Source organism: Mustela lutreola, chromosome 9 (assembly GCF_030435805.1).
Source record: "Mustela lutreola isolate mMusLut2 chromosome 9, mMusLut2.pri, whole genome shotgun sequence".
NCBI lineage: Eukaryota > Metazoa > Chordata > Mammalia > Carnivora > Mustelidae > Mustela > Mustela lutreola.
Window position 1 is genome coordinate 42,513,296 of NC_081298.1, and position 14,293 is coordinate 42,527,588.

Sequence of the window (14,293 nt, forward strand, 5' to 3'; positions counted from 1 at the left end):
AACTGGCTAAAGTTAGAACACAGGCAGCAATTCAGGTGGCTCAGCAAGAGAAAAGATCAGGGCTCTGGAAAAACAGTGTCCCCAGGTCTCTATGGAGCATCTTGTCTTAGGTACCTCAAGCCTGGTGAAGGGGACAGCTCACTCACTGTGGATACACCTGGGGGGGGCAGGAAGACAATGTGGGGTACCTTCACATCAGAGGTGAAAGAAGATGCCACTAATCTGTGGAGCAGGGCAGTGGGCAAGGCACAGAGCCCTGTTGCTTAAGGATTCTGACCTGAGACCAACTACCAGCTCACAGACTTAAATGGAAGAGAGCCAGTAGATTCTTAAGAATGCTGACTTGCCAAAGAAAGCGACCAAGCAATGTCTGAAATTGCCCATCCCACAGGGCAACCCTTGAACTTGTATCCACCAGAAAATCTGTTGTTAAAGCAATGACTCTCCTTGAAAGACACATGCCCACTAAGATGTTGGCTAGGCAATGGACAGGGCAGCTACACACAAACACAGAGCTGGGGACCAAAATCTTGGCTGACTGAGGGACTTGTTTTACTATCCTGGTAAGGAATCCCCAATATTTCCTCAAGACTGCATGTACCATTGGCCAATGACACCTGAAAGTGTTTCCCATGCACTTCTTCTCCAAATGGAGAATTCCCCTTCTGGAAATTCTTATTGCAGATGTACTGCCCCCCCCCCAACCCTACTGACTATATTGATGGTAGTGAAATTCAGAATTTAGTTCATAGTTTACCATCCTATGAGTTGCTACTTCCAGACATGATGGAGAGTATGAGGCATCTTCCAGAAAATATGAACTTGAACCCAAGTCCAGTAAGGGATGAGTCATAGGGCTTCACCCACTGGGGGAGGAGGTGAGTCTACATTAGCCAAGTGTGGGTATTTCTGATGATATTGTAGCATAAGGAGGGTGTACAGATGTTGAATTACCAAAAGGGTAGACAATAGGAGGATGTTACAGTCACTGTTTAACACTCATCTCCCCTCCTCCAGATAATAATCCCGATTTTGTTCTGTAACTACGCTTGATCTCACAGCTTGTATGGTTTAAAGAAAGCTAACTCCCCTCCCAGATCCAGGACCAGAGTATACCGCCAACACTAAATTCACACTGGTGACCCTATGCAGACCTTCAGGACTGGATGGGGCTCTGCTTGGAGTGCCTCGGAGACAACGTTCTCTCTCTTTCCTCCTTCTTCTGGGGTAGGGTGTTGGGGAATATAAGTCTTGAAGCAACCATTTCGCTACCATGAGGGGAACCAATTGTGACCGAAGCCAACACAAGGAGGAAAAGTTGAAAGAATCAGAGATAGTGGAGCTGTGGCCCAGATTGTACCATACCCATCATTACCCTTGGGCTTTGGAGATATATAAGGTCTTCTTTGATGTTTGATCCAGTTGAAGCATTTTCTGTTATGTGTCACTAAACAACCATTACAGAGTGTGATAAATGCTAAAATAAAAATATGAAAAAGAGGGTGCCTGGGTGGCTCAGATGATTAAGCCTCTGTCTTCACTCAGGTCATGATCTCCTGGGATTGAGTTCCGCGACGGGATCCCTGCACAGTGGAGAGCCTGCTTCTCCCTCTGCCTCTCTCTCTATCTCTCATGAATAAATAAATAAAATCTTTTTAAAAGTATGAAAAATAGTAAAGAGAGGAGGTGGGTTAATTAGCAAAGAGGAGCAATTATTTCTTTTTTTTTTCTTTAAGACCACTTTATTGAGATATCTTAGACTTAGAGAAATTATTTATATTAAGGTGTACAGTTTGATTGACATAGAGACACCGAAAAGAGCACCATGATCAAGCTCAACAACTTATCCATTAGTTCTATCTACATAGGTATTCTTTTCCATATGTGGGTGTGGGGAGATGTAATTTAAATCTGCCCTCTTAGAAATTTTGAAGCATGTGATACATTATTGTTAACTATTATTACAGAGGTGTATATTAGATGTTCAGAATGTATTCATTCCATGTAACTAACCTTGGTACCTTTTGACCAACATATAGTCATTTCTCCAGCCACAATTCTGCTCTCAAGAAGCAATGTTCCTTTAAGCATGGAGGATGGGAAGAGCAGCAGAGATAAACCCATCTCAGTTCTTAGCATTAAATGCACCTCTTTGGTGGAATTAACTGGACTCATCCGGGGCCATGATTGTACATTTCTCAGCCCATCCAGGTGGGAAAGGATGTGTTGAGGACTTTAGGCCGCTGACATCCCTAAGTCCCCAATACATACTGGGTGGTGGAAGGAAACCTTCCATCTGTTGCCCCCATCCCTCAGAGGGCAGTCCCCCAGCGTCCCCCCTCACTGTGAGCAGCCAGCCACCACCTAACCCTGTTCTCCCACTGCTGTTACAGAAGATGGATCACATGTCTCCCAGGCTGAGAGCCTTCCTCTCTGAACCCATTGGAGAAAAGGATGTTGCCTGGGTGGACGGGATCAGCCGTGAGCTTGCAATCAACTTGGTCACCAAAGGTTTCAACAAGGTAATTCATTTTTTTCTTATTGCCCCAGCTTTGCTCTCCGGCCTCCCTTCCCCTAGCACTGCCAGATGGCAGCCACAGCTATGTGTCCCTTCAAGGGGCCATCACAGAGCAAAGCCGCCACTTGGCAGAGCGCCACTTGCTTCAACACTACCGACCCCTCATGCTTGGACAGCCCTGAGGGCCAGTAGATGATGAGCAAATTGAATGGCTTTGGCTCAGAGCAGCTGGGCTGGGCTTGATTCCCTTGGTGTTCAAACACTCAGAGGTCAACAGAAGCGAGCCAGCCGCCCGAGTCTGGGGCTGAGCTGTCGGGATGGATGATTTGCCTACACTTCCTACCTCCTGGAAGAGGCTCATGGGGTTCTCACCTGCCCTACCAGGGCATCAGCTTGGCAACGGCAGGTGGACTAACCGCAAACTGGGGTCTACACCAGAGTAAGAGGATGTCAATTGTTCTAAGACGTCACTCACAGCCCAAGAATGGCCTCAGGGGTATCCAGTGGAATCTGAACATTCTTTTCTATGTAGTTATTTGTTTTTTTAATGGTGCTCTTAAAGCTGATGGAACTTTAGGAGAGAATGAAGAACCCAAGAGTTCCCAAGGAGAGTGAGCACACACACAGGCAGATGCGAATTCACGCGGAGCATTGCACTCTTGGTCGAGAGATCTCGCCCACAGCTCCTTCTGCTCCTCTCCGGTTTTGTTCTTTTTTTTTTTTTTTTTTTAAATTCCCTCTGGTTTCTAATGTCAGTCTATACTGTGGTGCGGGGAGATGCTGCGGAAATGCCTGACGAGGCTGGGAACTGCTGCCCGCATGGCTGACGATCAGGAAGGTGTGCACCTACCCCGTGCCCAGCTGTTTCCAGGGGGCCTCTGAACTACTGGGCCTCTAGTTGTCTGGTTGAACCACTGCTTAATACCAGTTTTGAAACATTCTGAATATCACCCCAATCCACGGGCCCATTAATATCCACTGGGTGGTTTTGCCAGAAAGCTGGAGCTCCATGGCTGAGGTAGATTGGATTCTTTCCTCTCAGATAAAGGAGCTGGGACCCTTCCCAAGCAGGTAGTGAAGTAAGCAAGGCTGGTTAGGGAAGGCATTTTAAATTAACAATTCCTTTTTTGAAGGACCTGAGTGTCTCTTTTTCTTTTCTATTGTGGTGTAATGCACCAACATTGATATGAAGGGTCCGGTTCAGTGCATTTTTACATACACACACACACACGTATTTTTTAATGTATATGTATATATTTGTATATGTATAAGTATGTATGTATTTATATATATATTATATATATATGTATATGAACTCATGGAGGCACCCCCAGATTCAGTGATTGGATACCTCCAGAATGCCCAATGATCGCCTTGTGTCTCTCCCCCACCAATGCCATCCCCCAGTCTCAGAAGTACCCCATTGTTCTGGCTTCTCCTGCTTTGATTTAATGTTGGTTTTTGTTCTGTTTTTTGGTTTTTGATTTTTGTTTTTTGCTGTTGTTCAGCCAGACTCAGCCTCTTAGAAATATTTTTGTTCACACGCAGTGAATTTCATGAATTTCACCTTTTTTAGGACACAGTTCTGCAAGGTTTGACAAATGGATGCGGTCATGAACCCACTACCACAATCAAGACACGGAGCAATCCCAACACTTCAGAATGTTCCTTAGTGCCCTCTGTGCTCTTCATAGTCCCCACCCTCAACCCCTGACAACCACTGATTTGTTTTCTATCCCTAGAGTTTTGTCTTTTCCAGCCTCACTGTGTTTAAAATGAGGATTATGGGGGGGGGGGCAAAAAGCATATTTAAGATAAAGGAATGAATGAATAATGGGTAAATTTCAGGCATCCCAGAACTTAATACACAGAGTCAGAGCTGTAGAGAAGAGGAAACTGTGCCTGTGTGTGGCCAGGCCCCTCTCACATTCATGACCTGCTGGTGAGCAAGGTGACCAGCACACCACCTCCAGGCCTTACTCATTCCTAGGGTCGCTAATTTCAAGCACTCACGTAGGGGATTTCACCTTTCTCCTTTGCTTTGAGCCCCTGACACACCTGCGAATGAGATTAGGGGTTCCTTATCTCCACTTCACAAAGGAGAAACAACTCCTCAGAGTTAGTGTCTTGATCAAAGCCCCAGGTGAGGACAAGAATGGCGGTAGATTGCGTGTTCACAAACCACACAGGAAGACCTGGGTCCCGGTGGTTACCATGGCAGGGAGGGGGCCTACCCTGGGATTCAGTGGTAAGACTCTGTTTGGGCTGGAGCCTGGCTGAACCTGTGAAACGATCCAGGAGACCCGATGTGGCTTCTACAAAGAAACCACTTGAACAAAGCACTTGAACAAGTGCTTTGGGGTGAGAACTGGTCAGTGCATAGGACCAGCAGGAAGAGCCTCCAGGACAGGCAGATCCTGCAGGGAAAGGGTCTCAGATTCAGCATATAAAAATGCAGGTGCTTTTATATTTTTGTAGACTTTTATTTTAGAGCAGTTTTAGCTTCACAGCAAAATGAAGCTGAAGATGCAGAGATTTCTCATGTACCCCCTTGTCCCCCACCGACATGAACATCCTCTCTCATAAGCCATACCCCTACCAGAGTAGTACATCTATCACCATCAAAGAACTTACATTGGCACATCGTAATCAGCCAGGGTCCGTAGCTTATATTAGGGTTCACTCACAGAGTTTCTGTAGGTTTGGACAAATGTGTGATGACATATATCCCCCATTTTAGTAAGCTGTTTCACTGGCCTAGAATCCTCTGAGCTCCTGGATTTTTATACTCTGCGTGCAGGAGACCTTAGGGAGGGACAGCTTTCTGGGTCTCCTGCTATCTATCCTCCGTCTTTGTGGGCCTCTGCTGAGGCCCAGTTGTCCCCTCCCCCAGCTTTGTTATGACTTTGAAAACTATTGCTTCTTCTGTGGATTCACCCAAGTCTCTTCCGGACCTTGACAGTCAAAAATTTGGCTGCATTCTGTCTGAGGGATTTAGTGCCTGCCCTGCTCCCGGGCAGTCAGCCTTGGTAGATCTAGATCTCTGAGAATCTAGATCTCTGCTGTCTGCTACGGTGGCCAGTGGCCATTGGTACCTGCGGAACACCTGTCTGAATAGAGATGTATTATACATATAAAGTGATTTCAAAGATTTAAGATTTTAAAATACCCCTTCCCAAGGCAAAGTTGTAATTTTGTTGTTGTTGTTGTTGTTGATTACATGTTGAAATTTTATTTTTTAAAATGTGGGAGAAAATAAAGCATATTATCAGAACGAATTTCACCTGCTTCATTGCCCCCCCCCTTTTCCTGTGGCTCCTGGAAAACTAAAAATTATATATGTGGCTGGCTCATATTAAGGTGTTGGTCTAGACTTAACAGCAGAAGGGCCTGAAGAGACAACAGAATGACCTGGAAGGGAAAATACGTTGGTGCACAAGGCGTTCAAGAGGCTTTCCATGGCCTGGCTCTAGCTCTGTCTTATATTCCGCTCCCCAACCCACTCCACACCCAAGCCAGACAGTTCATGAAGCACAAACACAGATGGGACCACCTGCCTGCAGGCCTCTCTTGAAATGGACATTCACCCCCTCCAGGACTCCATTCGCAATGAACCTTCTCCAGGAAGAAAGCCTTCCTTCCGCATGCCCACCCCAGCCTAACAAGGTTGTGCTACTGAACACTGAGTATTCAATAGGACCCCCTGCTGGGACATCTGTCCTGTTGACTATTCTTTCCACACACAACCCACATTCATGCTAGAGAGACACCGCTTGCCTTTGGGGCTCTCCCATGTCTCCCATGAAGCCCAGGATGGTTCTATGATCTTTGTGCTCCTCTTTTCCCCGTGAAAACCCTGCCCAGGGATGAGTGAATTTCCAGGCACTCAGTAAATTCAGGGACTTTGAACAGTGCCCTATGGAGAGGGTGCATAACCGGGAGGAGAACCCTGAAGTCATCCAATCCAGAGAATCTGGTTTGGTTCAATATTCTTTGAAGATGTTAGAAAGTTCTATCCTTAAGCCCGAATCTTCCTCCTGAAAGATAGTTGGAAGATGGGGGAGGGGTATGTGTTCTGGGTGCCCACCTGCTCCCTAAGGCTCTCCTAATAGCAGAATTTGTGCATGATGTTTGTTGTATGTCAGGCTCTGTCCTCAGAAAATCCTATAAGGTATATATACTGTTTTACTGATGGGGAAACAGGCACAGAGTGGCCACATGACTTGCTCAAAGTCTCTCCGTGTGAAAGTGGTGATATTTGCATCTGGGCAGACAATGTCTGGGGGTGGTGGGGGTAGTCATGCAGAGACCCCCCCACAGCCCGATGTCTGGACCCTGCAAGGAGACAGTCATGCAACTTTTGGGTTACCCCACCTAGGATTGCCAGATGAAATCAGGGTCCTCCTTCATTAAAGCTGAATTTTAGTTAGAAAATAATTTTTTAGTGTACATAAAGCCCAGGGAGACATGGAGAAGAAAGAAGAAGAGGCAAGCCCTGCATCAGATCAAACATTTGCCCTAGAGACAAGGAGTTTTAAACCAGAAACGATTGAGAAATACTGGATTTTCAAGATTGTCCCTGGCTACCAGCGGTGGTGAAGGCTGAAGAGCCAGCATCCGGTTAGAAGAAAAGAGAGTCATCGATCCCACAACAAATTCTTGTGGCCACCTAAGTGCACTGACTCTAAGCCTGGAAGAGCTGGCAGCTGCAGGCAGACATGTCGGAGAAGCCTCTCGGAGAGTCAACAAATGGCTAAGACCATTGATGTGTTTGCAAAGGTCATGTGATGGACGGAAGGTACAACCCCTTGTGAAACATGCAGGGTGTCAAGGAAACAAATGAGTGTCAGCTTTATGCCAATAAGAAAACAGTGACCAAAAGAAAAGAAAAGAAAAGAAAAAAGAAAAGTCCAGGTGTCACGGTGAAGACAGAAAATTTTCATTGGCATGAACCAGGCCCAGCCAGCTAACCCTACAGGAAGATACAAGGCCCCTTGGTCCCTCTACTGAGGGCTTCAAGATGGCCACAGCAGAGCATTAGGCCAAGGGGACCTCTGTCCAGGGTGGTGGGGGTAACCACGTCTACTCAACATTTCCACATCTCTGCGTCACCCTCCCCGCAGCCAGATTTTTGTGAGCTTTGGTCCAAGAAGGGAGAGGTGGGGGGTTTGCTCCTCCTTGGTTAGGGGCTTGCTTGCTGGAGCCAGAGGAGAAACAGAACAAGCTTTGGGCATGGGGACCATGACGATGGCCTCCCTTGGGAACAGGGTTGAAACAGGCTAACTTTTCATCCCCACCACTGGAGGGTGGCAGCGTGAGTGGACGAGGGACGGTCAGGTGGCAACTTCGTTCCAGAGGGCCTTCTTCCTGTAGCGTTCCTGGAAAATTTGCCTCTGGTCCTATATGTCATGTGTTCCTGGCTTCCTGGCTGCTGAGGCTGATGGGGGTGGAGAGGCTCTGATCACCCAGCCAGCTGATGCCAGCAGCAGGGCCTCCGAGGCCAGATGCAGATGGTCAGGATGGGCAAGCATGGGGCTCAGGAAGACAGATATCAACCTCTCGGATTCTCAGTGACCCCCATCTGGAGAATGAGACAGGGTTAAAACGTGCCAGGGGTCTGGAGCCCGTCAAAGGCATTCACGGGCCACTTACTATTATCATTATTACTATTACTTATCACTGATGTTTTTTCTCCCTGTACAGAGCCACCTTGCTCCTTGATCCTGTTATCCACGTCTGCACCCCCCACCCCCACACCTACTGGGGCACCTGGCTCAATTAACATTCAATAAATTTTTTTTTTCCAATTTCCAAAAAAAAAAAAAATTTTTTTTCCAATGTTGAGCTAAAAAACATCTCCATAAAATCACCACTGAAAATACGAGGATACTGATGATGTAAAATGAGATTGTTCTAAGCAACAATACGGCTTTTCTAGAAAGACAATTCAAAGAGCACTTGAAAGCGACCATGACAACCTGGATGTTTTATTTTAAATCTTTTCAACAACTGGACCATGACTAAAAATAAGAAACCCCAAGCTCCAACAGCTTGGGTACATTTTACAACTGCAATTCAGCGTTTAATTTCTTTTTTTAAAAGAAAAATATGTTCCCTTTGGTTAAGATGAAGTTTGCTTTGTTTTATGTAACTGAAAGTAAACAGACAGCAGCAGGTTTTCCTGGAGAAGGCCCAGGACGGCAGGCGAGGACACTGGTTCTCACTCCCTCCAGGCTGGAGAGCCCCCACACCAGCCACAAGAGACGGGCATTTATGTGACCTTAAATCTCCAGGCTTCACCATTTAGTGAGCAACTGGGTCAGTATGTGGCCATGTGGTCTTGGATGTCCCTTTCCCCAGGTAGCCCTTGCTCCTAGTCAGTAATCATTGATAAGATTATCAAAAGACCAGTGAAAAGCTGAAGAGTAGTAGTTACAAAACGAGAGAATCCCGAAGAGCTATCAGTCCTGGTATACTTAATATTACTTACGTTTTTTCACATACGCAGACTCTTCAGAAGGGAAGGATGGGCGAGGTTTATCACATGTTAGGTTCCATGCCCGTCCCACCGGCTGAGCATTCCAGGACAGTCTCCTTAGTTTCTCACATTGAATCCACGCCGTTCACTTTGCAAGGTGGGGCAGGGCACGTTGTGTGGCTTTAAAGCGATGCAGAAACTGAAACCTGGATTCTCGGGGTCCTCGCTTCAGCTTCTGGGAGTTGTCTGCAGTCACACAGCTGGTTTGCAAGAACAAACTGGTGTTAAGATGCCCTTCATCTACCAGGCCCACATGCAGCAGCTTTTGGTGGAAGGAGCTTTTGTTCCTAAGGGAGCATGTGGCAGTGTCTGGAGGCGGTTATGACCGTCACCATTTGGGGGCATCTAAAGGGTAGAGATTGTGGATGTGGCTAAACTCGCTGTGATGCACAGGACAGTCCCCACCCCACCCCAACAGCACAAAATTATCCACAATGTCAACAGTGATGAGAGTTAGAAACTCTGCAAGATCGACCCGAGAAAGCAATGGAGCGGGGAGCATCTCTGAGTCCTCTTCTTGTGTGCATGCATGTGTGTGCATATGTGTGTGTGTGTCAAGAAGAAATACTAAGGGCGCTGGATGGCTCAGTTGGTGTAGCATGCCACCCTTGATCTTGGGATTGTTAAGTCTGAGCTCCATGTTGGATGGAGAGATTACTTAAAATCTTAAAAAGAGAGAGATTGATTTAGAGAGAAAGAGAGAAATGTTAGATCAGGGATTAGAATGGAGTATGCTAGGCTGTTGCTACTCAAAATATTGTCCCTGGACCAGCACCTGCTGGGGACATGTTCAAAATGCAGACTTCCAGGCCCCTCCAGACTTCGTGAGTCAGAACCTTCCTTTTGACAAGGTCCCACATGATTTATGCACTCATTAAAGTTGAGAAAGACAGGTTCTGGTTTACCCCAGGCAGGACACACCACCTCCCAACCCCAACCCGAGAGATCTGCATTTCACTTGGCTTCCCATCTCACCAAGGTCCAGTCCCAGAATCCCCATCACCCAGGTGCTGTCCTTGGCCCTCAAACCTGATCTGTGCCCCTTCCTTCCATGTTCACGTGAGTCCTGGTGTGGGAGAAGAGCAACTCTGAACAGGTTTATTATAACCTTTCCCATTTTTCTCCCTGCCTCTCCCCGGCCCCACAGGCTTACATCCTCTTGGGACAGTTCCTTCTGATGCATAAGAACGAAGCAGAGTTCCAGAAGTGGCTTATCTGTTGCTGCGGCGCGACCGAGTGTGAGGCCCAGGAGAGTTCTCACTGTCTGAAGGAGTGGTGCTCCTGCTTCCTCTAGACACACACCTCCTTGCTCTGATGCCTGGGTAAATGGCGCACTCTGTACTGGCACCCAGGCTTGGGGTCATTATTTTTGTGTTTAACTGTGCTATTCGTTCATTATACAAAGTAGTTCACGAAGATAAAAGAGGACAGGCAAAAGATGACGGGCCCCCAAATTTCCAACCTGGAAACAACTGTCACTCACCTCCCATGCATGCCAAACATCTCAGGCATAAATTTATATAAATCAAACTTTTCTTTTAAAGTGGAGATTAAGTTTTAAGCTGGTGTATTGGTTCTATGTGTTGCTGCATAGCATGTGAACCCAAAGCAAGGAGGCTTAAACCAAAGAATTTTACCTCACACAGCCTCTTAGGGCCAGGAACCTGAGAGTGGCTTAGCTGGGTGGCTCTGTCTCCAGGTCTCCCACAAGCTGGGCAGCTGGGCAGCAGTCATCTGAAGGTTTGACTAGGGCCGGAGGATCCACTTCAAGCCATTGCACTCACATGGCTGTTGACTGAAGTCCTCCGCTGCGCCTTACGTGGGGCTACTCACGGTGTGGCATCTAGCTTCTCCCAGAGTGGTTCACCCAAGAGGGAGTAAGAGAGCAAGCAAGAAGCCACAGTGCCTTTTACGACCCAGTCTCTGACTCACCTTATATCACTTCTGCCTTCTTCTATTTTTAGAAGCAAGTCATTAAGTCCTCAAGAAAATTAAACTTTCTTGAAACAGCAACTAATACAGCAGACATGTTTTTCAGAGCATTGTAGTTAGGTTTCTGAGATATAAGTTATAGTCACCAAAAGTTGCCCTTTTTAGGTATGTAGTTCTATGACTTTTGACAAATGCATAGTCCCATGACCACCTCCAGAATCAAGACGGAGAACACTTTCTTTGCCCCAAAGAGTTCCCTAATGCCCCCCCATGCCCCTCCCCAACCCTTCCCAACCAATGATCTGGTTTTTGTCCTAATAGTTTTGACATTTCCAGAAAGCCAAATGAATGTAATCACACAATATGTTACCTTTTAAGAGTGGCTTCTTTCACTTAGCATAATTCAGTTGAGATGAATCCATTATACAGGCTCTATAAATTCAAGAAAATGTTGGCAGATGTTGTGGGTGCATGACCCCATATCCTTTGGCATTCACTGTTATAACAGTGCCCAGTAACTTCCCTCAGCAAGCAACTGAGTAGCCTCTGCCAACAAGGACCTCTGGCTGTAGGAGTGGGGATCCACCCAGGCACAGGGCAAGGAGGAAGTGCCTGGGAGTTAACACCCGGTCATGGGTGGAAGTTGATGGCTAAATGCCTCAGCTTCCTTGTGCTTTGCGTGGGACAGCTCTCAGGTGGTATCGCCCAGCTTCCCTGTGGTGTTAAGCCCAGCTGCCCACAGTGGCCCCCTGCCCTTTTCACACCCCTAGGCATTTGCTTTCTTCCCCTCCCACTCTGCTACCAGGGGTTCCTGGGCACACCTCTCTAGGAAATAGTCAATTTTAGTCTCAGTCTGGTTCTAGAAAAACCCAACTTAAGGCAAATTGCTAGAATTTAATTTTATTTCAACAGAAGAAAGAAAAGTGGAACTGAGAGAATTAATTGAACTTCATTGAATTTTTTTCTTCATTATTAGATATAGTACTTTCTAAATAAATTTCTTCCAAGTGTAAAAAGTAGTAAGAGAGGGGTTAGTGTCATTAGGTATATTTTAAACTCTGTTTTTCAGTATTAGATGGTATAAATTTCCATTTTTAAAAAGAGAAATAAGAGTAAAAAAGAAATTAGCACTCTTACTTCTCATTTTAAAAAATTGGCTTTAATATTATTTTTAGTTTGTCAAGGTTTGTGGCATTTATATGCTTCCCATAAACTTAATCCCTGCAGTTGTTCAGTCTCAGTTGTATGTTTATGAGCTTATCATCAACCCTTGTTGGTATATTATTTTATACCTGGCTTTGTCACTCCTGAATTCTTTGTTTTGATACACTTCTCTGTTGGTTGAGTTGGGTGATTATATTAGTCAGAATAGGTCAGATTACGCTGCTTTAACAAACAATCCTCCAAAGCTCAGTGATTTAGCCAGCAAATGTTGATTTCTCTTTTAGGCTTCATATCAAGTTATATGCCATCAGGAGAGTTCTGTCCAGTGTAATCACTCTGATGGTTAGGTAGATGGAAATTCTCTTTCAATACATGCTTGAGGTACCTGGCTAGATCAGTCAGAAGAGTGTAGGACTCTTGATCTTGGGATCATGAGATTGAGCCCCATGTGGGTTATAGAGATTACTTCAATAAATAAAACTTAAAAAAAAAATGCTTCTATGAGTACCACAGTGGTGGCAAAGTGCCATGGTGGATTACACACTATATTTCAAAGCCTCTACCCAGAGTGATATATTCCACATATGCTCACATTTCACTGTGAACAAAGCAGCATTTGTTCACATTTTATCATGAACAAAACAACAAAGCAAGTCACATGGTCAAACCTAACTGCGAAGGGTCAAGGACTCTTCTGAGCTCAGAAGCAGCAGAAATATTTGGTGATAGCACTAATCAAGACCACAGTCATCAGTTTGATTCAATGCTTTTTCCCTGTATGCTTTACAATGTTAGATTTCCTAAGTTCATGATATGACTGGGATATTTCCATTGGGGTCTGTTTAACTCTTTCTAGCTCTGCTTCTCTAGTTGTCCCCAAGGAGAGCCAACTGGCTGGCCCAAAGACTTAAAAAGCTCCATCTCCTAAGGCCTCAGGTTCTGACCATCCAGAGCCCTTCTCTTGCTCCCTCCTGTACAGCCCATCCTTGCATTAATTCCCTACTGAGATAGTTGTGAGACTTAGAGGTCACTCATTTTCTTAAGATTTTATTTATTTATTTATTAGAGAACACTCATGCATGAACGTGCAAATGTGGGGTGGGGGAGGGTGGGCAGTGGGAGAGGAAGAGAGAATCTGAAGCAGATTAGACTCTGAGCACCCAAGCCGAAACCAAGAGTTGGATGCTTAACTGACTGAGCCACCCAGGTACCCCAAAGTTACTCATTTTCTAAGACAAGAGCTTTTGGCTCTAGGGAAAGGAAAGTGGGAAGTAGCCTTTTTCTTCCCTCCATTTTCACACACCTCCCATATTGCTGAAATTTGTCCCTTTAATCGGGTTGATATCTAGGATCACATAGGAAGATTAGGGAAATGAGAAACTTGGAGGAGATGGGCTTCCAACGTTAAGGAGCCTCAATAGGGGACCCTAGCACAGATAATTGAAAACCAGGGTACATGTTTTTTGTGTAGTGTAACTGGAGGGACACTGAGGATGAATCCTGTTCTCCATTATTTTCTCTACAGACATTAGGAATGCTCCCCATCATCCATTCATTCTCCTGTGCTGATTTTTTTCTCATAAATAAAATTATTGGCCCCAATTCTTCACCCTCCTGTTTTCCACCTTTGTCATGTGATTTTGCAGTCCCTCCCACTAGAGGCAGAATAACTCCCAGTCCCTTGACTTAGACTTGACCATGATTTGCTTTGGCCAATAGTATAAATTTGAAATGGCAGCATGCCAGTTCTGAGCTTCATTGTACATTTCCACTTGCTCTCTCATATCTCTGTCAACGTGGGAAGAAGAGCTAGCTCCTTGGATAACTGCTGTCCCTTCAGGGTCCTAGAATGAACCCCAGTGAAACTGATGTGAGCCCAACTGGCAGCAAGGACCCGAGGCCAGCCAGACCTGCAGCTTGATGGAAAGTTGTCCAGCAGAGCCTACCCTAAATCAGCCAACCCTCAGCCAACTCACAGATGTGTGAGCAGGAATAAAGGATTGCTATGCAAAGCCACTAATGTTTGGGACACTTTGCTATGCAACAATGTCTAACTGATGCATTCCTTCTAGCCTAACACATGTCCTCACCCTGGCAAACAGTGCTGCATTAAAACCCAACCAAACCTTTCAGTGGAACAG

The 14,293-nt window shown here is 45.8% G+C and overlaps 1 protein-coding gene across 1 annotated transcript in view; it reads left to right on the plus strand.

Moving 5' to 3' along the window:
* The window catches only part of BANF2 (BANF family member 2), a 33,253-nt gene extending 22,688 nt beyond the window's left edge, over positions 1-10,565 (plus strand). Inside the window, exons 2-3 of the mRNA XM_059133144.1 lie at positions 2,394-2,522; positions 10,204-10,565. Coding sequence (XP_058989127.1) covers positions 2,397-2,522; positions 10,204-10,350 — 273 coding nt within the window. The 5' untranslated portion in view covers positions 2,394-2,396 and the 3' untranslated portion in view covers positions 10,351-10,565. The remainder of the gene's footprint in view (positions 1-2,393; positions 2,523-10,203) is intronic.
* Positions 10,566-14,293: the final 3,728 nt, after the last annotated feature.